This window comes from Pan paniscus, chromosome 3 (assembly GCF_029289425.2).
Source record: "Pan paniscus chromosome 3, NHGRI_mPanPan1-v2.0_pri, whole genome shotgun sequence".
Classification (NCBI taxonomy): Eukaryota; Metazoa; Chordata; class Mammalia; order Primates; family Hominidae; genus Pan; species Pan paniscus.
In genome coordinates this window covers 111,309,969-111,335,404 of record NC_073252.2, presented here as the reverse complement: position 1 = coordinate 111,335,404, position 25,436 = coordinate 111,309,969, and the positions used below count along the sequence as shown (strand labels likewise).

The 25,436-nt window shown below is 36.1% G+C and overlaps 1 protein-coding gene across 50 annotated transcripts in view; it reads right to left on the bottom strand.

Annotated features, from left to right (window-relative positions):
• Positions 1 to 25,436, bottom strand: part of ANK2 (ankyrin 2) — a 685,755-nt gene that overhangs the window by 135,864 nt on the left and 524,455 nt on the right. For 38 of the 50 annotated variants that reach the window (XM_055111732.2, XM_055111740.2, XM_055111741.2 and 35 more), the window contains 5 exons: positions 14,382 to 14,480; positions 9,800 to 9,985; positions 9,350 to 9,373; positions 6,384 to 6,482; positions 4,758 to 4,856 (listed from right to left, as the gene is read on the bottom strand). In XM_055111732.2, the coding sequence (XP_054967707.2) occupies positions 4,758 to 4,856; positions 6,384 to 6,482; positions 9,350 to 9,373; positions 9,800 to 9,985; positions 14,382 to 14,480 (507 nt within the window). The remainder of the gene's footprint in view (positions 1 to 4,757; positions 4,857 to 6,383; positions 6,483 to 9,349; positions 9,374 to 9,799; positions 9,986 to 14,381; positions 14,481 to 25,436) is intronic. The other 12 variants (XM_063603575.1, XM_055111749.2, XM_063603574.1 and 9 more) reach the window with 1 other exon arrangement.

The window sequence follows — 25,436 nt, the reverse complement described above, 5'->3', positions numbered from 1 at the left end:
CCCCTCTCTGCTTAGGTCATTCTTTCAACAATGTATTCTGAAGTTTGTGTGAATACATGGGTAGGCTCTGCTGATTACAAAGTTCTGTGTCCTAGGTCAAGTTACATAATTCTGCTGAAACTAATTTCTCCCTTTGGTAGTCTTATTTCTCAAATGAAGACCTCCATATATTCTCAACAAGAAAATAATACACACTTCATAAGTTGTTAGGAAGATAAAATAAGATGATATTTGTAGAGTACTTAGCAGGGTGCCTAGAACAACATATGCATATGACAATTGAAAACCATTATTGTTACTGCTTTAATTATTATACCTAATAACAAGTAAGAAGGGTGATTCCTTTTCCCTGTGTGTTTTTTGTTCATCATCCTTTAATATTTTTGTACACTTTTTATTGTTTGCTTTGAAATATGTTTTTTAATATTTTAAACATAATCCTAATATGCGGTATCACCACATTTAAATAATAAATAAGCTTAAAAACAAAAAAAAAGAATAATGCCCTTAATAAAGCCTAAATTTATAATTTCATTTTAACTAGCTATAAAATTTATGTTTTCACATTGAAATGAGGTCTTTCGGATACCAGTAAAAGGCTCTGGTGCAAATGTCTTAGAGTTTCACATTAGATAGTAGTCGATGAGAATGCCAACAAGATGGAAAATGTCTCAATCATTGCCAAAATGGTGATGAGAGCCAAGAAATAACTGTGGGTAATATGTGTTTCTTAATTATCTGAAAGCCTCTCTAGATCTTGCTATTCTCTAGATAATAAAAACCTTATGAATGAGAAAAAATAATGAGAAGATCAAGGTAAGATCCTTGACAGAATATACTAAATTCAGAATATTTGTGGTTAATTTAAATGCTGGGGGAAATTGAGATGTCAACAACAACAACAACAAAATGAAAACATAATACTTTAAAAACATTCCGGCCGGGTGTGGTGGCTCATGCCTGTAATCCCAGCACTTTGGGAGGCCAAGGCGGGCAGATCACCTGAGGTCAGGAGTTTGAGACCAGCCTGACCAACATGGAGAAACCCTGTCTGTATTAAAAATACAAAATTAACCAGGCACATGCCTGTAATTCCAGCTACTTGGGAGGCTGAGGTAGGAGAATTGCTTGAACCAGTGAGGTGGGGGTTGCGGTGAGCCGAGATCGCACTATTGCACTCCAGCCTGAGTGACGAGAGTGAAAACTCCGTCTCAAAAAAAAAAAAAAAAATTATTCATATGTAGAAGCTTTATTATATTCTCTAAAAATATAGTCAAAACCAAATTAAACATTGATATAGTTTATCAATGTTTTGATTTAGGCGTCACCACCTAAATCTCATCTTGAATTCTATTTCCCATGATCCCTATGTGTCATGGGAGGGACCCAATGGGAGGTATTGAATAACGAGGTGGTTACCCTCATGCTATTTTTGTGACAGTGAGTTAGTTCTCATAAGATCTGATGGTTTTATAAGGGGCTGCCCCCTTCACTGGGCACTTATTTCTCTCTCCTGCCACCATTTGAAGAAGGATGTGTTTGTTTCTGCTTCTGCCATGATTGTAAGTTTCCTGAGGCCTCCCCAGCCCTGCAGAACTGTGAGTCAATTAAACTTCTTTCCTTTATAAATTACCCAATCTCGGGGAGTGCTTCATAGCAGCATGAGAACTAACTAATATAAACATTTTTCTATATTTGAATACATTTCAAAAGCAAAAGAAGAAGCAAAACATATTCATTTATTTTAGTAATCAAATATTATAGTTCCAGAATTGGCCTCCCAATTCCAGCACACAGTCCTTGATTTCAGTATTTACCTCCTACTTGATTTTGTCTTTAGTAAGAGGGATATAGGTCTGTTAGCTGTAGCCAGAATGAAAAGAACCCAGCAATGCTTTTAAAATCCTTCTACTTACAGATGAAGAAGTATTTCAACTTATGGGGGGAAAGTTTAGTGCTAAAAAAGATCAATGCAACCTATTCACATAGCAAAAACTTGGAACCAAGCCAAATGCCCATCAATGATAGACTGGATAAAGAAAATGTGGCACATATACACCATGGAATACTATGCAGCCATAAAAAGGATGAGTTCATGTCCTTTGCAGGGACATGGATGAAGCTGGAAACCATCATTCTCAGCAAACTAACACAAGAACAGAAAATCAAACCCCACATGGTCTCGATCATAGGTGGGAGTTGAACAATGAGAACACATGGACACAGGGAGGGGAACATCGCTTGTAGATGACAGGTTGATGGGTGCAGCAAACCACCATGGCATGTGAATACCTGTGTAACAAACCTGTATGTTCTGCATATGCACCCCAGAACTTAAAGTATAATAAAAATAAAAAAAGTTCAGTGCAACCATTCAATATTGTAGCTAATCCTGGGGTGTGCTGGAACCAGCTCATATGAAATAAGGAGAGCCACTTTTTGCACACCTCTTCCCAATTCTACTTTTAGTGATACCAAGTTGCTAGCTCTAAACTGACCACTGTAGAAGTATTTATACCATGGAAACCAGCAAAGGCAATGCTACAAATCAAGGGTTTTGTTTGCTTTTTATTTTTGTTGTTTTTTAAGAACCTATTATTAAACTTTTACAAGAAGACTGTTAACTTAATTCCTTGAACTACTGACTTGCATCTCTATGAGTCTAGAAACCTACTCTGTCTTGTTAACTGTCGTATCTTCAGGGTTCACAGCACCAAGTAGGAACTCAATAGTTATTTGTTTAAGGAATAAATGAATGGAATGTTTATACAATATATACAGTTAGAAAACCTATTTTATTCTTTTTAAATCCTTGAATGAAATTTAATTTATTTGCTGTATCTAAAGGCTGCACTATGACAGAACTAGTATAAGAATCCATTTCTCTTCATTTCTTAGTACTCTTTTTATGAAGATACACTGTCTATTTGGAGTTAGACTTTTTAATTGTATACCCAAATATATGTAAGCCACACAAATTAGAGTACTTTTATTAAGTAAATACTGTTGATTAATAAGAACAAAATCAACTATCTCAATAATGAGTTAATACTCCAAAAAGCATTAATAAAAGCAATGTGCATCCTTAAGACATTGGCCAAGATAAAAATTTTTTTGCATTTCCAAAATGCTTTCTTTCCAGTGGTAATCTCATAAAGGCAGTATATAGGAAGAAATTATGTTAGTAAAGTATGTTTGTAATGTAATACATTGGTAATGTTAGCAATGATGTTAGTAATGTAGTAATGTGCAAAAGCTCATTCTTTAAATAGAAAGAACAAGTAAGCAAACCATGCAACATAACGCATACTGTTCCAAATTCTGCATACTCACAGTATGGTAAGGAAAAAGGCATGCCTACTAAGCAAAAAGTAGAAACCATATAAAACTCTGATGCAAAGACACTGGACACCACAGCAAAGATTTGACAGAACGCAAACCTCTCCAGAACTCCCACGTGTTGTGATGTAGCCACTCTGGACCAAAAGTTTTAGAGAAGTGAGATTAAGAAAGCAGGGTTTCCTGAGGTCATTAAAAACCATAATTTATAGTCTGGGACTGGTATAGATTCTGGAAGCTTACAGATGATAAAGTTTATTAAACAAAAGTGTTTGCTAGCCCCCAGATTTGCAAGGAAACTAGATTTGATCTTTACTGCTGGGACTATGAAAACATGAAGTCTCAGAATTAAACAAAGTGAAGTAAAATACCATAAGAGACATATTCTATTTATCATCTTTCATAGGCTTTTTACACCACGTATTAACATAGACTTTTTATACCACATATTAACATTTTTGTATTATAGGTACATTTGAAGTTTTGCTGAAGTCTATGATTAACCAAATCTACTCCAGATAATTAATACTGAAATAATCCTTACATGTTTCAGCAAATAACTACATATTGTATAATGCCAGTAATATTATCAAATATTATGAAGAGCTAGGTAATTTACTCTGCTTTTTCAAAAATGGTAAATAATATACCTAAGAGTTAATTCTCACACAACTTTATGAAGTAGGTGTGTTATTATTAGCCTAAGTTCAGAGAAGGTAAGTAAACTGCCAATATAATACAACTTATTAATAGTAAAAATAGGATTTGAAATCAGGCAGTTTGCCTTCATTCTGCACTTTCAACAACTGAACTCTACTGTCTATTGTGTTATCTATTTGGGGTGTACTGCAAACTTGAAATGACATTTTACTTAAGTTTGAAACAAATGAAAGCTATCACTTCTACCAAAATGACATAAAGGTATAGTATACTAACTGTATGCTTTTCTCCATAATAGCAAATCCCCTGCTCAGGTCAGTATAGCATAGCTGCTTAAGAAAAATGAATTAGGAATTGAATACTTAGAAGCAAAAGATTGTAAACATGTACTAAAATATTTTGTGTAAAAGCCACATTCTCAATCTTAATGTATGGTAATTAGTTTGGGTTCTTGATACTTATAACTACCCAAAAGCCTAATCTTTGATCTTTGGTCCCAGAAAATCACTAAGCCAAAACTTGAAAAACTATCTCATTGAGGGACCAACATTTTGCTTCTCTGGGCACTTATGAGCAAATATTAATTTCACTGTATGGTATGAACCCTTTAAATGTTGTATGAGATTTAAATCAATTCCAATAAAGCAATTTCCTCGAAAACACATTGCTTATGTTAATGACCTGGTGTCTTGAGGTGCCTTCTATGAGGCTTGAAAGAAATAATAATGGTAGAAAATTGAAAGAACAGAGACACTCACCCTAGTTTTGGCATCGATCTGACCGCCTCGATCCAGTAAGAGCTTCACCATGTTTGTATTTCCTCTTTTGGAAGCCACATGCAGAGGAGTGATTCCATTCTACACCACAGAAAGACCAAACAAGAGCTGTTGGGTATGATAGGGCATGATGGCGATGCCTTTGTGTTAAAGGCCACAAAGGAAGTTGTGACCTACGTGGTAATTTGATCCACAGTTTCTACTCTTTCTACGTCTTTGATTTTTAAGGAACAAAAATCACACAAACCACAAAACAATATAGTTAGAGAATGAAAAATGGAATGAAACTGCATAACTAAGTTAGTCAATAACTACAAAATATGTACTGAATGTACAAGTTACAGTCAAGAGACAAAGGGACCACTTTAGTGTAATAGAAACAAAAATTTTAAATCTACCTAAGATAGGGCCCTAGTGTAAAGTCTTTCTTTCCATAACATCCATGCACTTAAAGAGTCTGGCATCTTAAGTTTTATGATTCTTAAAAACAGAATACAAATATTTGGGTATTAATATCCAATATAAAAATGATTCTAAAAAACATCTCCTTCAAGTTGGGCGTGGTGGCTCATGTCTGTAATTCCAGCACTTTGGGAAGTTGAGGTGGGAGGATTGCTTCAAGCCAGGAATTTAAGACCAGCCTGGGCAATATAGTAAGACTTCATCGCTACAAAAAATTTTAAAAAATTAGCCAGGCATGGTAGTGTGTGCCTGTAGTCCTAGCTACTCAGGAGGCTGAGCCAGGAGGATTGCTTGAGCCCATGAGTTCAGGGCTTCGGTGAGCCATGATCATGCCCCTGCACTCCACCCTGGGCAACAGAGCCAGACCCTGTCTCTAAACGGCAACAACAACAAACAAACGTCTCCTTCAGAATAATTCAGTAAGAAAAACAGCTTGAAAATAACGCAACATAGTTTCAGTGCAGATGACTTCTTAGTACAAAAACATTATACATACAAATTATATTTATTTATTTTATTGGCTATCACATATCATCATTATGGCAAGGATATGTACCTGATTTTTTGTCTGTTGTAATTTTTGTATATTCATATTCTGCATTAACTGTATATTAAGTATACTGATATATACCATTATCATGTAAGTGAATTCTTTCTAATAACAGCATACCATGAAACATGTAACAATGTGACACCTTTTATGTATTTTAGTAAGACTTCATGTGAACAAATTCTCAATTCATTAAAAACAATTCCCTATCAAATTGTGTGCCCTACAGTCATCATAAGACATGCTACTTATATATTTTATAGTTAAAATTTTAACAGTTTAATAATTTTTTGACATGACTTATCAGGATTCATGGCATGATCGTTAAATATAACTGTTCATACTGGTCAGAATTAATGTCATCCTTCACTATTGGAAATAATTTTTGCATGAGTTTACAACATTCTTATTTTCTGCTTAAGCCAAGATGACTTCTTGTGATTTAAAGAAAGAAAATGAAAAATCTAGTATCTCCAGCACAGACCCAGGTAAGGAAAAAGAAGTAAAATCTTTAAGAAAGCCATTGGTGTTCCTTTTTACTTTCTTAAAATATTCATTTACTGCTATCTAGAATGAGAAACTATTTCAATCCATACCCTGGCTGTGAAGTCCACAGCAGCTCCCCGGTTTAGAAGAAGAGTTGCCACGTTGACATTTCCGTAATGTGCAGCTATGTGCAAAGGGGTAAAACCACTCTATGAAAGCAAAGATATGACAGTCAGTATAGCGCTTCACTTTTCTATGTTGCAGCCATTGTATTAGTGAAGAAGGTCACATGGTAACAGTCTACCTAATATATAAGCAATAATAAATGCTTTAGTAAGATCTTAAATCTTAATGTTATAAGGTGGTACATAACTAAACATATAAAAAGTAAATAAATATTCTACATTTATTGGCATAATATTCATGGCATATTTTTAATTATCTTAAATATTTATCTATTTATCAGATTTGTTGTTTATACAAAACAATGTTTCTTAAGTTGGTTTTGCATATTGAAGAAAACCAGAATATGTTTAAACAACATAAGGTTTCAGCCATAGGATTAACATATCAATGAATTTTTTAATGTCTTTTCAGAGAAGATTCAAAGAAACCAGTGTTTTTGTTTTATTTTTGTTTTAAAAAAGCAGTATTTGTTGACATTATACTTTTGGAAGCATGAAAATATGTTCAAAAATTCTTACAAAGATATAGAATTTGTCCCACATCATTTACACTGTCATGATATTCCTATATCCTTTTACAACTGTGTAGCACGATTATGTTGTTGTCATGATGAAATAATTAAAAAACAAAAATTAAACAATATACGTGGCATCAATAGGAATGAATATAAAAGGAAGAAAAAAGTTCAGCTCACTCCAATTTTGAATGTTAAACAAATTTTATCAATACAATAAAGTGTAATTTAACCAACCAGGTTAAATCAACTACATGGGCATTACAGAACTGTTTACTCTCAAAATGTTTAAAAAATAAGTCTGAAATTATCAAATGAAAAAAATATATTTCCTTTTCTTTCTTTTTCTGATGAAAATCTAGTTGAAAATTGTTGCCATCTTTGCAATAGAAGCATGTTAACTCTTTTCTTATTAAAGTACACAAAGATCTAATAATTTTTCTTACTCTCCAGAATTTCCACTACTTAACAAAAGATTATGGGAAAAATAGAAACTGTTATTTGGCTATCACATCCTGCAGTTTTTGGGTTACTTGGTATTGCTCTCTTTTACTTGAAATGAACTACGATGTTTACTGTATTGTTTTTAAGAAATATTTTCAAAATTACAACCTTTTTTTCTATTGAGTTGATCTATAGGCTTTGGTGACTTTGTTTTAAAAACACCCTAAATAAGCATTCAGATACCTTAGGTAATGAAAATTTGTGCTCTTACTGTAGCAACATTAGATACAAATAATTTCTTACTTAGAGAGAAGCAAGACACAAAATAAGAACAGTAACTATTAATCCAAATCCCCTATCTATGATCAAGATATTTTTATTTTGCGTTTACATAATGCCAATATTCATGTCAAAATGGAGGGGAAAATCAGCCCTCAACCTGGCTGTTATTTTATAAAATGTCAAATTTTCATATTTTAGGAAATAATTGACTAAATTTATTTCATGTTTATCTTGATATTTCCTGTCACACAGACATACCCTGAGTGTGTGTCTATTACTGATGTTACAATTTAGTTTCAGAAAAACATATTGAGGGTGGGTGGATCATTTTCAAAGTATTTAAATATAGTAATATCATTTGCAAAAATAAACTTATTGTCTGATACAGCCTCACTGATCATTCATAATGATAACCAAGCTGTCAATCTTGGATCAGCACAAAACTGGTATCAGCTCTTCAGAGGAACTCTTCCCTGATTAACATGGAAGTAGGAGGCAGAGTTCACATTTCTACAGGATTAGACGAAGGGGTTTCTCTTCTTTTTACTCTATTGTCTTCAAGCAAATATTTATAACTCAGTAAAAATCCACCCAAACTTCTGCTTTCACAATGTTTAGAGCCAATACTGCTTTCAAAAATGTATCTTAAATAATCACCAAAAAGCATCTAATAAATTAAAGGTATTGAAATTAGTTATTAAGATATCAATTTGTATGGTTCCAGTTGTGAACAAGTTCACCAAGCAGTTGGGCTTTCCGTTGTCTCTGACCTAGGTTCCATGCAACGATAGGGAACAAAAGAAATAACACAAATAATTCAAGTATACCCTGTGAGAATGCTCAAAAGTCCACAACCTAGTCATCAAGCGAGATGATAGTCTAAAGAATCCCCTCAGCAAAACAATAATGGACCTACATAAAAAGTCACTTGTTTTTGAGTATAGGTTAGTTTGTATAATATACATCAACAGTGTTTGTGTTAGTGTCTCTCTCTGTAGCAATGGCCAAGGAGAGACTACTAAATACATACATATACAAACACACCATACTGAGAGGCTTCTGAACTTAATGTTCTTATTGATTGATGTGACTTATTTTGGAATGCGGAAAATATACGATTCCATGACAAGTATTTTAAGACTTACAAGAAAAAGCAATTGGTCTGCTCTTGATATGCTCAATAACATCATTTATTATATAAATGTGGTAAAGAAAAAGAGCATACAGAAAAAAAAAGGGCAACAGCAATTAGATAAAAAGACAAAACTCAGTGGCAGAGAAACCTCCCAAATTTTCACTTCCTTAAAACTCTAACCTAAGAATTCTCATTAAGGACATAAAATCATATCTCTTCTTGACAATAAGTTAATAGTAAAGCTCACTCATTAAAATATATGTTAAGAAAGAGTTTCATTTCATTCTCTAATAACCTATTTAAATAGTTTTACTGATAAAAATAACGCTTCAAATATATGTTACACTAAATATCTTTGAATTATCAGTTTGCCTTCATTATGGGAAAGGTTTTCAAATTAATTTCCCATTAATCAAACTTCTAATCATTAGTATGAATTAGTGAGCATTTATTCCAATTAGGAAAAAACTAAAAATAAAGACAAGGTAAATTTTGGTATAACCACAATACTGTACCTCAGTTGTCCTATTCACCATCATCTGAAGCAGTGTTGTTTGGAAGAAAGAGGGAAGATATTACACAATGCAAAATTACGGAAACAGTCAATCTGCTCGCTGCAATTGGGTATACTGTTCCAACATGGCAAAATGCATTTTACTGAAAGAAGACATCCCCAAGCACCACACAATAAAATTTTATCTTTTAAATTCTATTATTTTTGACTATAAACAGAATAAGAAAGCAGATTTCTAAAAAGCTCAACCTCATCTTTTAAAGAAAATTATCTTGCATTTAATTTTTTTAGATGGTCCCCTTCTTTCTGAAATACCTCTGAAAGTCATTTATCTCTTTTTATGACCAGAAATAATTTTGCATTATCACCATGGCCTACTTCTTTATCATCCCCCAGGAGGAGTCTGGCAGCCAAAGAGTTCCTTTCCACAAATGTGTTCAGCTTTAAGTACCTTGGATTGTACGTCAGCATTGTGGTCATTCTGAAGCAGAAGTGCAGCAGATTTGGTGTCGTCTTTCCTAGCGGCAATATGCAGAGCTGGCAGCCTCACTTTCCCTTTGGTGTCATTCTCCAAGAGGATGGCCACCGCCTGGTTGTGTCCTTGCTGGAGTGCCACAGCTAGAGGAGTAAAGCCATCCTGGTAAAATGGAAGGTAAAAATTGTCTGTTAACATCTTCAGATGCTAGAGATTTAGTTCTAAGCAATGATGCCTCTAATCTTTAATGATCAAGATTGACAACCAAAAGAATAAAATATTACTGGGAAGATTAGAAGCAGATTATAACCAGTTATCCATCATATTATGGAATAGTTTAATCAGATGGCTTTCCTAATTTCTATTCTATACATTTTGAAAAACATCCGCATTCCTTAACAAACATACTACATACAGGATGTGCTCAAATGTATGGTTGCAATCGAAAAATAAAAGTGAGAACCAATCCTAAATAATGCCTCTGTAGATAAAGCAGAAAAGTGGGAAGGGTAGAAAGAATGGAGACCAAGTCTGACTGGGAATCAAAGATATGGTGACTGAGACAGGGAAATAAAATATATGATTGACTATGCAGGTTATTAAATATCTCTGAATGGTTAGGGAAAACAGCCCCTGGGGATGGAGTTGTCTATTACCAGTTCAATTTTGGAAGTTTAGGGAACAATATGATCTAAAACTCTGGCAAATTAGGATAACTTATTAATTATGCTCTTAATAGTTGAATTTTATATTATTTTGACCATTGAGATATAAAATTACATGTGCTAGGTAATGTAGAAAAACCTGTTTTTCAATTCTAAACTTAAAAAGACAGCTTAAAAAACAGTAGCATGGGAAGTGAAAAGGTAGAGAAAACTTAGATAATCATGCTAGAAAACTTGGAAAGCTATCTTTTTCTTTCTAGAAACAAGAATTCAGTTCCTGGAAAGCTGACAAGTACATTAAAAAATAATATATTTTAGGCTCTACTTACGTGAAAGAAAAAAAAAATCCTTAATCCACAAAAGTTGGAAAACAAGTCTCAAAGTTAGAAGTTTCCATTTACATAGAGAAAAAAATATGGGCAATAGAACGGTAAATTGAAAGACTGGGGCTGGGCGCGGTGGCTCACACCTGTAATCCCAACACTTTGGGAGACCGAGGCGGGCAGATCATGAGGTCAGGAGATCAAGACCATCCTGGCTAACAGTGAAACCCAGTCTCTACTAAAAACACAAAAATTAGCCGGGCGTGGTGGCGGGCGCCTGTAGTCCCAGCTACTCGGGGGGCTGAGGCAGGAGAATGGTGTGAACCCGGGAGGCAGAGCTTGCAGTGAGCCAAGATCGTGCCACTGCACTCCAGCCTGGGTGACAGCACAAGACTCCATCTCAAAAAAAAGAAAGACTGCATTCTAGGCTAGGCACGGTGGCTCACATCTGTAATCCCAGCACTTTGGGAGGCTGAGGCAGGTAGATCACCTGAGGTTCAGGAGTTCGAGATGAGCCTGGCCAACATGGTGAAAACCCATCTCCTCTAAAAATAACAAAGAAAAAATTAGATGAATGTGGTGGCGTGCACCTGTAATCCCAGCTACTTGGGAGGCTGAGGCAGGAGAATCGCTTGAACCCAGGACTGCATTCTAGAGACGATGGTAATTTATCACAATTTAACTACTCCATTTTTTTCCGAAAATAATTTTTTTAAAGTCACTGCAGACTTTTGAGGAAAAAATAATTTTCCTCAAGTGTATTGTATCAAGTATGCAGTACCAGCAATAATAATTTTTTTTAATAATAACTGAATTTTAAACACAACACATTACTTAACAGAACGGAAGAGTAAAGCATGTAGTATCTTAAGATGAAAAATAGTAGCCTGAATTTAGAACTTTGTTTGGCACAAATTAAATGCTCTGTGAATGAGAAAAGCACAGACTCATTAGCACATACATATTTAAATGTATTACCTCCTGCAGCACTGTGATAGTTTATATTAAAAGAGTGTGAAATTAATCTTTTTCTTAGAGATGAGGCATTTGCTCACAGAACAGAATGTCATTAAAAAGTTTTCGGCCTTTAATTTTGGTAACATTTAGGAAGAAGGAAGAGAGTAGAGAAATACTGTATAAAAATGGTACTGGAGAGACTGAGAACTCCCTTCTGAGTATTTAACCTTGGATCTTCACCATGTAGATTTCATTCTAATCTGTACTGCATGGGGCAAGGCTAAACATTTGGAATGATTTGTTCAAGTGCCTCAATTAAAAGGAAATCCATATTAAAGTTTGGTAGCTTCATTTTTCATCATTTATTTACCAATGCTAACTGCCATAATTATGGGAAATTTAAAAACTTTAAATATTTCTTCTCAATCATGAATTTCATTGCCACATTGAATAATCTCACAATTATTTGACTTTAAAGTGATCATAATGTCTTGATTAGTCATTAATTTTTGCAAATTAGCTACCAAACAGCTCAGGGCAAGTCCCTTCTTTAGGCATATTGACACATGGGCACATAAGACTGTAGAAGGTATTTAGCAATATAACACAGGATATCAAATGGCAATCAACCACACAGCCCTGTAAAAACATTATTTTTTTTTTTTTACAGGATGATGCACGAAAAAGGAATATGTAAAGATTTGTCCATGTGTGTTTTTTGATAACCATTAGTGCAGGCATTGAGTTTAATCAATTAAGCTTACATATTCAATCGGAAAAAAGTAATTTTAATTATTTAAATGATTGTCTAAAATGAAACAAATAATAGGTATATAATGTGTCTAAGCTAGGATTTAAAACCTCGCATGATTTATTTGCAAAAGACACATTTCCTTGTGGAATCAGAGAGGATTTTAACTTTCTGGGGATCAGAGTGTAACATGGCCTCTACTGCTGCAATGTACATAAAAGGGTATTTTTGGAACCAAGTGGGAAATGCTACAGTGGTCTTGACCAAAGGAGCCAGGAGCCATGAGACAGCTGGGAATGCCAGCGAGCTGAGTTCTCCTAAATCCTACACTAGAAACCTTAAGTCTATTTGGTAAATAGAAGCACTCTAGCATAAAGGTTTCATCTGGTAAATGATTCTGCTTTCAAGGAAATCAAAATCAAATAAAACAAATATAGATGTCCTTATTTTGATATATTTCTCAGAGGCCCTGATGCAAAGATGCAGTCTCATATTGTTACCTGAGCTCTGCCTGAAGATATTCCCATGGTACTCATGGACAGAACTAGTGTCTGAGGGAAAAAAAGGTCCCAAATCATAAAAATCATACTATATCCAAGTGACAAGAGTATAAAATCTGTGTGTATTGAATGGAGAACTCAAAAACATTTCATACTGGGTAGTTGTGTTTTCCAGTCATAGGTAGAAAACATGGTCTCATTAATAGTGATTTCTTGGATTTTTTATTTTTAACTAATGAGAATAAGCTGTCAGAAACTTGTTGCAATTGGCTCCATAAAAAGTTTTCTCCCAAAGGGACTGGAAAATGATTTATTACATTTTAATAACCTCTCCTTCTAATGCAGCATAGAAGGGAGTTCATGTCCTCAAGACTTAATTGTCCAGAAAGGAAGCCATATTAGACATTAAAAATTATCTTAAGATAGTTTCTGGGTAACAAGAATCCACCAGTCATCTTTCACTTCAGGCCAGGAGTTTTGAAATTTTATCAGTGGGGCCACAAAATATGAAATAAGAAAAGCCAAGCCCATATACTCTGGTTGAAACAGGTGAGAAGAGGCATGTCTCAGGGGAGCTCTCTTCCTCTCCTCTTCCATGTCGCCCACTCCCAACCTTCCAGTGGCCCCAAGCACAAGGGCTTCTGGAGCATCACTTGAAATCACTGCCCCAGACAGTCATTGAACTTGCTCCTTAATCTGCCTAAGCAAAAATGAGAGGGAAAATACAAAGAAAATGGAATAAGAAATGCTTAGGAAAGAAAACTGATGTTCTCAGGGTCCCTGCCCACTCCCACTTCTTATGTCTAGATGTCCTGGAACTCTTTAAAACTAGACTGATTTTGAACATTCTATTCAGTTGTTGCCATAATCAGTCACACAACCATGTGTCATAATTTGTGCTTCAATAAGGTACAGGGTTTTTTTTTTTAATGACATTCCTCATGAAACTGTGCTAACACAGATACTTATGAATTATTTCTGATGGTAAAAAAAATTGTTCCTTTAAGGAATTATATTGGATCCTAACAAAGATAAAGTATTGGTGAAAAGAGATGAGTAGAATTTACTGTAATCGAATTTTAGAATGGTACAAACCTCGTAAAAGGTCAGAGGATGGAAAATTAATGGAAGCATGATTTTATGTAGGAATAAATAGACACGAATCCAAAATGAAGGCATAAACTGATGGAACTCTGTGCACAAGCCTGAGTCATTAGTTCACAGCCACTGTTGCGATTATAATAGTAACATGAACATTCCTAGCATATTTTAGACAAAGTAATGGAGATTATTTGCAGCCTGATATAAAGAATATGGACATTAAGATCAAAGAATTCAAGGCTTTAGGGCTGACAGTCTTACCTCTGTAGCAGTGCTCTGATTAGCTCCATTTTCCAGCAAATATTTTACAACATCAATGTGATTCTCTTGGGCAGCCATGTATAAAGGAGTAAAGCCATTCTGAGGACAAGCAATAAAAAAAGGCATCTTCAATCATTTGTATAAGAGAGAACACTAGGAAGTAAACCTTCGACATAGGGAAGATAGATAAAATACTTTCATACTGAATAAATTATACACATATTTATCATTATAAAGCTAGACAAAATCGCAGTGAACCAAGCCCCATACACAATTCCTAAAGCAATGAGGAAAGTCTTCATTTCAGTACCAGAGGGTCACATTTCTCGTCAGCTAACACTGTGTTAAAGATATCTTAGTGGCCAGGCTCAGTGGCTCATGCCTGTAATCCCAGAACTTTGGGAGTCTGAGGCGGGTGGATCATGAGGTCAGGAGTTCGAGACCTGCCTGGACAATGGTGAAACCCCATCTCTACTAAAAATACAAAAATTAGCCGGGCGTGGTGGCGCATGCCTGTAATCCCAGCTACTCGGGAGGCTGAGGCAGGAAAATCGCTTGAACTTGGGAAGCGGAGGTTGCAGTGAGCTGAGATCAGGTCATTGCACTCCAGCCTGGGTGACAGAGTGAGACTGTCTCAAAAAAAAAAAAAAAACTTAGTGTCTTTAGCATATTTGGTATCTCAGTATCTGTATAAGTTCATAACATATGGAATTATCACTATATATAGCATCTTTATAAAATAACATCTATATAATATCTTCTGCATTTATCATTCATAAACTATTTAAACAGACCATGGTTATCTTGAATATACAGAGTTTAGTTAGCACCCTTAGTGAAGTAATTTACTACTCATAGCAGAGTAGGCTAGGAGAGACTACAAATTTGATTGAAAATGTAAAAGTCGTGGCTGGGTGTGGTGGCTCATGCCTGTAATCCCAGCACTTTGGGAGGTCGAGGTGGGTGGATCACAAGGTCAGGAGTTCGAGACCAGCCTGGCCAATATGGTGAAACCCCGTCTCTACTAAAAATACAAAAAAATTAGCCAGGCATGGTGGCACATGCCTGTAATCCTAGCTACTCAGGAGGCTGAGGCAGGAGAATTGCTTGAATCCGGGAGGCGGAGATTGCAGTGAGCCGAGATCACGCCACTGCACTCCAGCCTGGGTGACAGAGTGAGACTCCATCTCAAAAAAAAAGAAAAAAAAAAAAACGAAAATGTAAAAGTCTATATTTCAGTATTGTGATTGAGGCAGCATGGTTTATATGGAACATCTTTATATTGTTTTTTAAAGCCATTTTGAAATTCTATCATTCATTCTCACATTCACTTACACAGTTATTTACTAAAATACAGCCACTGGTGGCTAGGCTATCGCGGAGCTACAGTGATAAACAAGACAGACACATGCACCCTAATGGAGCACACACTATGGTAATATTATAACATTATTATAGGCATAGATTTTTTAAATCACTGAAATTGTATAACATGAGTTTAAAATTAAATTTGAATGGGCAAATTTTCTTTTCATCAGAGCCTTAGGAATATGTAATGTCTCATTAAGGAAAAAACCTACAAAACCTTCTTGTGAAATAATTCATAAGGTCTCAAAACCATGTCAGACCTTAAACATAGATGATTCCTTAAGCTTTCCATGCATTAATGAGAATAAGTAAAAACACAGATCAGCGTTCAGAGATTTTTAAAAACTTAAAAGAGGAGAAAACATTTTTTTTTTTTTGAGATGGAGTCTCGCTCTGTCACCCAGGCTGGAGTGCAGTGGTGCAATCTTGGCTCAGTGCAACCTCTGCCTCCCAGGTTCAAGCGATCCTCCTGCCTCAGCCTCCCGAGTAGCTGGGACTACAGGGAGAAAACATTTTTTAAAGATACTTTTTTGGAAATAAAAATTCTTCTGTATACATTGTATAAGTGTGGAAACATTATTTAAAATGGCCAACATCCAGCAAAATATAAAGACAGAGTATACAAGTAGACCAAGTAGAGTGATTTTAAATTAGATTATAGAAGAAAATCTTCTGGCTTCAAATGTTGGAGGAAAATTTACAACTAAAAAAGAAATATAAGAGGAATGAATTAACAATGTTGTAGGATTCAGGAATAACTTGCTAGCTGGATAGCATATTTTTTAAAAAAACACAGCAAGCAGGTGAAATCTTGTGTATTTCAAGAACACTGAAGAGGTGGCGGAAGGCTAGAATTAGAGATTCAAAGGAAGGGAAAGCCAGTGAGGATGGTTAAAAACAATGAGTGGGTGTGGAATGGGGCTCTTTCATGACAAGCAAAAGGCAGGGATGAAAATAAGAGAAAAGGAACTTTTAATAGAGTAAAACAATTTGCTAACATGCTTTCCTCTGACAGTCTTGTAGATAGATCAAGAGAAAGGGAATCAGGCAGAGGTCGCCAGATCAGCAGGAGAAAGGAGATGTACCATGCTGAGGTCCCTGCCTGAGAAAGGACCCTGCCCTGGGTCCTGAGCTTTAGAGGGACCTCCTCTGGCTGGGCGGGGCAAAGAATCCTGAGAGCCAAGAGGACAGGCTCACCATGATCCCACAGCTCCTCCATTACCAGAATCCCTGCCTACGTGTTCCCAAGTGTGGCTCCAGTGCTCACTCACACTTCTTCCTTGGGTTCATCCTCTCAAGTGTCCATTGGTATGCACACCCTTTGGGAGGCAGAATGATGGCCCCCACATATGTCCACATCCTAATCTCTGGAACCTGTAAATGCTACCTAATTTGGCAAAAGGAACTCTGTAGATGTGAAGTTAAAAATTTTGAGATGAGGAGGTTATCCTGGATTATCCAAACAGGCTCTATGTAATCACTGCGGTCTTTACAAGAGCAAGACAGAAGGCAAAGAGGAGAGAAGATGCTACACTGCTGGCTTTGGAGATGGAGAACGGGGCCGTGATCCAAGAATGCAGCGTTAGAGGCTGAGAAAGGCAAGAAAAGGGATTCTCACCTAGAGCCTCCGGAAGGAAACAGCAATGCCAACATCTTGGTTTTAGTTCTGTAAGACTAATTTCCAATACTAAAAAAGGATAAATCTGTGTTGTTTCAAGCCACTGGTGGTGTAGTAATTTGTTACAGTAGCAACAGGTATGTAATACACACCTTTCAAGTTGTTTGCTAGGGAAGGTAAAAATGGGAGATGAACAAAGCTTGAATATGTGCAGGTTGGTGTGTCCACACCCTTACATGTGATGCTCCTGTCAGGCAGATGGAGTCAGGGATAGGAGTAGAAAGGGGACTGGGTGGTAGGCCCCCGGGATTGGCATTGCCCTCATCACAGTCCTGTGTGCAACTCCAAGCATTCCAGGATGTCTAATTTTGGACCTGTCATGATTTACCCATCAAAGTAGGAGATACTTAACCGTTTTTTAGCTTGATATGTAGTTTTTAATTTTTAAAAAAATATATTGCAAGCGGGCCTCTTTTGCATTCCTTGTCCTGGGACTTACAAAGAGATGAGCTAAAGTAGAAGAAAAGAGGGGAATATCAAGGTTTATAAAAAATATCAAGGGAGACTACTGGGTATCTACCCAGAGGAAAAGAAGTCATCATACAAAAAAGATACTTGCACACACGTGTTTATAGCAGCACAATTCACAGTTGCAAAAATACGGAACCACCCCAAATGCCCATCAATCAATGAGTGGTTAAAGAAATTGTGGTACGTATATATACCATGTACTAATACCCAGCCATAAAAAGGAACAAAATAATGGCATTCGCAGCAACCTAGATGGAATTGGAGACCATTATTATAAGTGAAGAAACTCAGGAATGGAAAACTAAACATCGTATGTTCTCACTCTTAGGGGGAGCTAAGCTATGAGGATACAAAGCCATAAGAATGATACAATGGACTTTGGGGACTTGGGGGAAAAGGGTGGGAGGGAGCTGAGTGATAAAGACTACAAATTGGGCACAGTGTATACTGCCCGGGTGATGGGTGCACCAAAATCTTAGAAATCACCACCAAAGAACGTATTCATGTAACTAAACACCACCTGTTCCCTTAAAACCTATGGAAATAAAAAGTTAAAACAAAACAAAAAAAATCAAGGAAGAAAGTATCAAGTATATGGGGAGAAGAGTAATGATAGACAAACATTCAAGATCTTGGTTAGAGCATTTCACAAACATCACATGTGTGCCTTGCACCATGACCCTGGTGTGCTACAGCTTCCAGCAGAATAGGGGAGCAAATGCGAAGAATGATAAAAATGAAAGTGACTTATTGAGCTTCTGTTATATCCACTGTAAAAAATGCTTTGAATGTATCTCCTCAAACTATAGTGTCCTGGTTTGTCTGGGACAGCTCAAGTTTATCATAGTATCCTGAAGTAACTATTAATAGTGCCTCAGTTTGGATGATAAATGACCTAATACTATATCTAATACTTAGAATAGTGCTGCAACATTTGTACTATTATCCTCATTCAAACTGAGGCAGCTGAGGCTCAAATACCTACGTAATTAAGCCAAAGTCTTGAGCTAATAAGTGATCTGGGAGTGACAGGCAGGTGGCAGTTACTGAATAGTCTCTTCCCTGTAATGGTATTAGGACTCCATCCTGTGGATGAATTTTCCTCAGCCTGGCTGTGTGATAGAATCTCCTGTAAAAGCTTTTAAGAGCGCCTAGGTACCGCTCTACCACCTCATCCCTACTGAATTGGAGTCTCCATGTGTAAAGCCCAAAAATGAGCATTTTTTTTAAGAGCACATTTTTTAAATTGCCTTGAAAAGTTTGTTATAGGTGATGCAGAAAAGTTGAATGTATTTTGGTAGGAAGTACCATAATCACATTTGCATTTTAGAAAGTTCATTCTGGTGAAAACAGATGCCTTGGCTTGGGGTGCTAGGAGACAAGAATGGAAGTAGGTTGTCAATCAGCTCCTGCAGTACCCTTTGCAATAGTGTACATAAAAGATGAAGGAAGCTTTGGTTGGGAGATCGGAGCGTTGTTTATTGTTACAAAACATGTGAAGTAAGGCAATAAAGATTTACTACAGGTCCTTAAAATGTGGAAATTATTCTCTCTTAACTTACTGGTATTTAACAACAAAAAATAGCCCACTGGAGAATGTGAAACATGCCTCTGGGTAATTAGGACAAGGCATGGCAGCACTTTAACACCACTGTAAACTTTATAGGAAAGCATTTATCATCACATATTAATAGCTTAAGAACACAACTGTATTGGCTTCTGTGTATATGCATCCAGGTGCTTTCCAACACCTCATGTCTCTGTGTGTTTCTAAAAAGTCTCCAGTTGCATGTAGGTATGAAAATAGATGCATTTTCTCCTTTTTGGTATAAAAAAGTCAAAGATATCCACAGCCCAGGCTGATACTGGGTGGGTGAAATAAGTACAGCATTACCAGTTGTTACAGTAGTTCTGGTGTGACCAACAGGTGCTCCTAGCATCTGGTTATTAAATATTTTGAACATTACTCCTGTCCATAGAAAACTATGAATTATTTGTTATTCATTATATTTACTCAACAAAAATATGTTTGGTGACTTTTCACTGCTAGGCATTGTGTTCAGCTCTAATGATTCAGAGACAAAATTCAAGGTTCCTGTTTTGAGAATTCACAGCCCAGAGACTGAGATGGACAAGTTAGCAAAATTCTGTATTACAGTTTAGTGAACACCTATATAATTAGTTTTTTTTAATTATGTGTTGGATATAAAGAGAACACAGATGAAAGACCCATAATTCAACTAGATGAGGAAATGATATCTGAAGGAAGCGACTGGGAGTAACAGCTGGAAGACACTGAAGACACAAAAGCAGGCAAGGTATTTGAAAGAGAAGGAACACCGTGCAATGAGACAACACAGGACATACGGAAACTTACAATTAATGCATTGTTACTGGGGAGAAGCAGCTTAGATAGGCAGGGATCAGTCCCTGTCTGCCTTGCTGAGGAGTCTGAATTTTATTCTGAAAGCCTTGCGAGGAATTGGTTTTTGTACAGGGGTTTGACACAGACACATTTGCTTTTTAAAGATATTACTTGGCGAGGAATGGGGAGGATACATTGGAAAACAGAGGCCAGACTATAGTCCAGAAGAGTGGAAAGCAGGTTTTTGTTAAATCCCAAGAAGTGAGAATTACAAGTATTAATATGATCTTAGTATTTTAAAATGTAATTTACTCTTCATTTATTTATACTCTGTTTCACGATTAGGAAGATAAGCATTGCATTCAGTCTGTATTATTTATCAGTCATTGATAATAGTTCGCAGGTTTATTAAACAGCTATAATGCTTTTCTTCAAATATAGAAATCATGCTGTATTTTAGGGAATTCAAACACTTATTACAAAAATATCTTCCTATTTACATTAGTAATATGACTATAAACCAGTAATCAGGTTTTAGCCAATGCTGAAAATTCCTTTTGGTAATTGGATTATCTTGACAAATATAATGTGCAAGAGCTAATATTTATATTTTTACATATCAGATGTAGATTTAATGAAGCTTTTGGAACATCTTTAAAGCAAGTAAATTTATTGATATTTATAAGTCATTTCAAAGAAATTATACAGAGAAAAATACTGTTAATATACAAGGTAATGAATGGTTTAACACCAATGTTTTGGATAAGAACTTCAACTCTAAGCATTGTCATTATTATCAATTTTAAAGAATCTTAACTTTTCAGCCTTTATTTTCCTGGCACGCATAACTTTATTCTTCCCTTACACAAGTGAAGATTCATCACTTGGTTGGCTTAAAAAGAGTGATCATATAAAATTACTTTTATCTTAATATAAGAGTAAATGTGACTATTCATTTTCAACAGTCTTTATAGCACCAGATTTGTTCTAAAAATTATTCCTAGGCACTGGGGGGTCCTGCTCTCAAGAGTAAAAAAAAATGACAATTCACAGAATACATCTCTATAGAATCATTTAAGGCTCACAGACACACTATACTTTCCAAAAGAGAAACATGAATAAAATGCTGCTGGAATACTAAAGACTGAGCAATTAATTCCGTGAAGAAGGTTTATTATGGCCCATGCACACAGATCAGAGAGAACATTAGGAGGTCTAAATGAAATCAGGATGGCAGATACAGAGAAAGTGGAATGTTCTTTATTGTTCTTTTCTCTTCTTGCTCCATTGTCTCTCAAAAGATGTGGTGTTTGTAGGGGAAGTATGAGTGTCTTTGCTGCAGATGCATATTTCACTTGGGGAATTTTGTCCTCTAAACCTGAGTCTAATGAATAGTGAAAGAACAGTAAGAGAAATTACTAGCATGGGTAAAAGCCAGTGCAAGAATGCATCTCGAAAGGAATTCTTACAGGTCTTAAAATTAAAACAAAACAAAACAAAACAAAACAAAAAAAAACAAAAAAAAAATTTCAAAGATCTCTTAGCCAGAACTTAATATAGAAAACTACAATTTTACCACTTAATATAGAAAACTACAATATTACCACTTAGCTAAAGATAGGCCTTAGGTAATTTCATAGATGATGCATAAGCTAATTCACATTCTCTAAAATATATCACAAGAGTAGAAAATGATTATGGAAATTTCAAATGATTACATAAAATATCTGTGTAAACTACTCATTTTATTTGTTCTTACTTTCAATGTTACATTGCTAAGCTTATTAAATATATTTCAGTGATTAAAAGAAACTGCCGCATTTTCCTAGATGAAAATGTTGCAACTGAAACAGATGTCACCATTTTACAGTTGAGGAATTTTTAACCCAGAGATTGAGTAACCACCAAGGAGACTGGCCAGTTACAGAGGTTCAGGAGAGAATAGGAGGTGAACAGATACAGCAAGTGCAGAGATGTTGGAAACTCTTACCATATCTTCTTCATCTTTCAGGCCTCGACATAAGTGTTACTCTCTCTGAGAGGCTTTATTTAGTGCCCATAAAAATGCTTAGCACTTAGTAGGTGTTCAGTAAATATTCGTTACATAAAGGAATAAAGTAAAGCAGAATTCAAATTCCTTTTTATACCTGTGGTGGTTTTAACATACACCTGCAAATTCTTTGACACGCCTCACTTCAAAAAGTGGAGCCAAATTTCCCTCCTCTTGAATGGAGGACATCTGAGTAGTTTGCTTCTAATGCACTGATGATGGCAGAATTGATGGTGCGTGATTTCTGAGGCTAAGGTTTAAAAGTCACTGCCCTTCTGCCTTCTTGTCTCTTTTGGATCATCTTCTCTGAAGGAAATGAGTTGCTGTGCTATGCTAACACTGAGGCAGCCTATGGAAGGACTCACAGGGGGAAGAAACTGACCCCTCTACCAACAATTAGCACCAACATGCCAAACATGTGAAAGAATCAGCTTTGGACGGAATCCTCTAGCCCTAGAAAGGCCTTCAGGTGAATTCAGCTCTGGTTAACATCTTCACTACAACCTTATGAGAAACTCTGCACAACTAAGCCACCACTCCACAGTGACTGTGATGATAATATTTATTGCTGTTTTAAGCTAATCATATCCCCACTAAGTTTGGGGATAATTTGTTATGCAGCAGTAGCCAACTGACATAAAGTCTAATACAGTCTTACATAATCTGGCCCTCACCTACCCTGCCAACCACATCTCTTACAACTTGTATGCTTCCTTTCTGTTTGGAAAAGAAACTCATATCTTAGACATTTATTTTCAAATTTTGTAGTCATTTAGCTCTTCAAATGCTATCTTACCTGGAACCTCTAAAATCTACAGCTCTAAATCTTTACAATACCCGTAATTCCATGTGTTATTTCCAGTTTTCTGAGAGTATTATATACTCTCTATATTTACTGGAAAACACACTCAATAAGTTACATAACCAAGTCCAACAGTATGAAATAAGAATGGTTACAGAAAGATCTGGGTTCAAATTTTGTAAGTAGAATTCCTCTTTTGAAGAAGCACCCGATCTTTTGCAGGCAGGTCAACGTCAAGATTTAAGTTTCTTCACAGAGCAGAACTCTTCAGCAGCCTTAACCGCGACATGCTAGGAGGATCTTCACAGACTCCAGTTAGCACTGGTTGGGAAATACTACTCTAATTCCCATCCCAGATACTATGCATCTTCCTCTTCCTTGGAATTAGCATTATGAAAGATAAGTTGGAAAACATCCCCAAATTGTCACCAAGCTTTAAGGTCAGGATGATTCAAATTATTTCCCTAAATATATTGTGAAGGCACAGCTGCAAAGGATGCAAAAAACCAATGGGTACTAATTGTAGTCACAAAAATAAAGACTACTTTGTGTACTCTGGGGGAGCATTTAAGGGAAAAGGACAAAATATATGATTATATACTTGTTTAGTATTAATAGTTAAGAAGGCATCCTATTAATTAAAGTATCATATACATTTTCTCAGATAATCTGAAGTTGACAATTCTTAGCCAGGGTTAGGATATTATAAATTATTTTAACTACTTTGCTCTCTCCAAAGATGATTAAAAGATTAGTTCATAGTTAAACTATCCAGTGACATTAAAATGACTAATGTCCTAAATCTTTCTGGGGAGGTTAAGTTTTATTAAGTGTTTACTATGTCATCCTGTTTTATATCCACAACTATGCTGTTAGGCTCCTTTTACGAATGAGACTGTGGCTCAGTTATCCACCCAAGGACACACCAAGTGGTGAGACCAAGATCTGAACCCTAAAGGGATCCAAACCCAGTACTCTTTTTACTCCCTCAGCTGCCCTTTTCAATAAGGATCAAATTGCCTCAGACTCAAAAAGGCTGAGCCAGGATAATTGCTGAAACCAAGGAAGCAGAGGTTGCGGTGAGCCGAGATTGCACCACTGCACTCCAGCCTGAATGAGAAAGCAAGACCCTGTTGCCAAAAAAAAAAAAATTGTTTCAGAGAACACCTGTACTTTTATCTAGCAATTGGACAATTAACTTTCTTTTACTTTCACCTAAGCCATTTACTAGGGATGAGCTGGAAAGCTCTGCCTTGTGATATTATGGAATTTCTATGACCTGCTTGATGAAGAATGTTCAAATGTTTTCTTAGACATAGGAATTCTTCCAGTTTTTATTTCCAGTGGGTAAGAAATTTGGGTGGTGTTAGTAAGAAGAGAGAAGTCTAAGCACTTTACATTTGTTATTTAACGCCAGCAGTCCATTGAAACAAATACTGTATCTTTATATGACTCAAGGAAATTAGCATTCACAGGGATTAAGAAGCATGTCTGAAGTTTCACATTACTTAAAACATGGAGCTGGGATTCGAACCCATGTTTAACTAATTCCAAAATTCATGTTCTTTCAACTACACTATTCTGCCATGTGTTTTAACAGCAAATTCCACAGATGATATTATACCATGTCTGGTTATTGCCAGCAAACAGAAAGAAAATACTGTATTCTCTCTGGGTCTACCATGATCCCTGCTTTCAGCTTCTCATGGATAAATTACCAAGAAAGCATTTGAACTATTTTGCATGTTTCCAGTTACTCATTCCAGTGCATCCTATACAGCAACCTGAATTAATCTTCTTAAAATCTATTTTCAGCAAACTACTTATCTACATTGTCATTTTACTGACTGTGACTGGAGATCAGTTTTCTCTTTTTTTTTTTTTTTTTTTTTGAGATGGAGTCTCACTCTGTCCCCCAGGCTGGACTGCAGCGGCACGATCTCGGCTCACTGGAACCTCCGCCTCCTGGGTTCAAGCGATTCTCCTGCCTCAGCCTCTTGAGTAGCTGGGATTACAGGCCTGTGCCACCATGCCTGCTAATTTTTGTATTTTCAGTAGAGACAGGGTTTCACCATGTTGGCCAGGATGGTCTCAAACTCCTGACCTCAAGTGACCTGCCCACCTCAGCCTCCCAAAGTGCTGGTATTACAGATGTGAGCCACCGCACCCAGCCCTGGAGATCAGTTTTCATAGACAATAACTGAACATCAAGACCTTTTATATCCTTGCCCCATTTTACTCAGTAAGTTATAATGAAAACAAACCTTTAATACATATTGTGATGTTGCTCCAGACCAACTTGTCTCACCACTATTTCTACA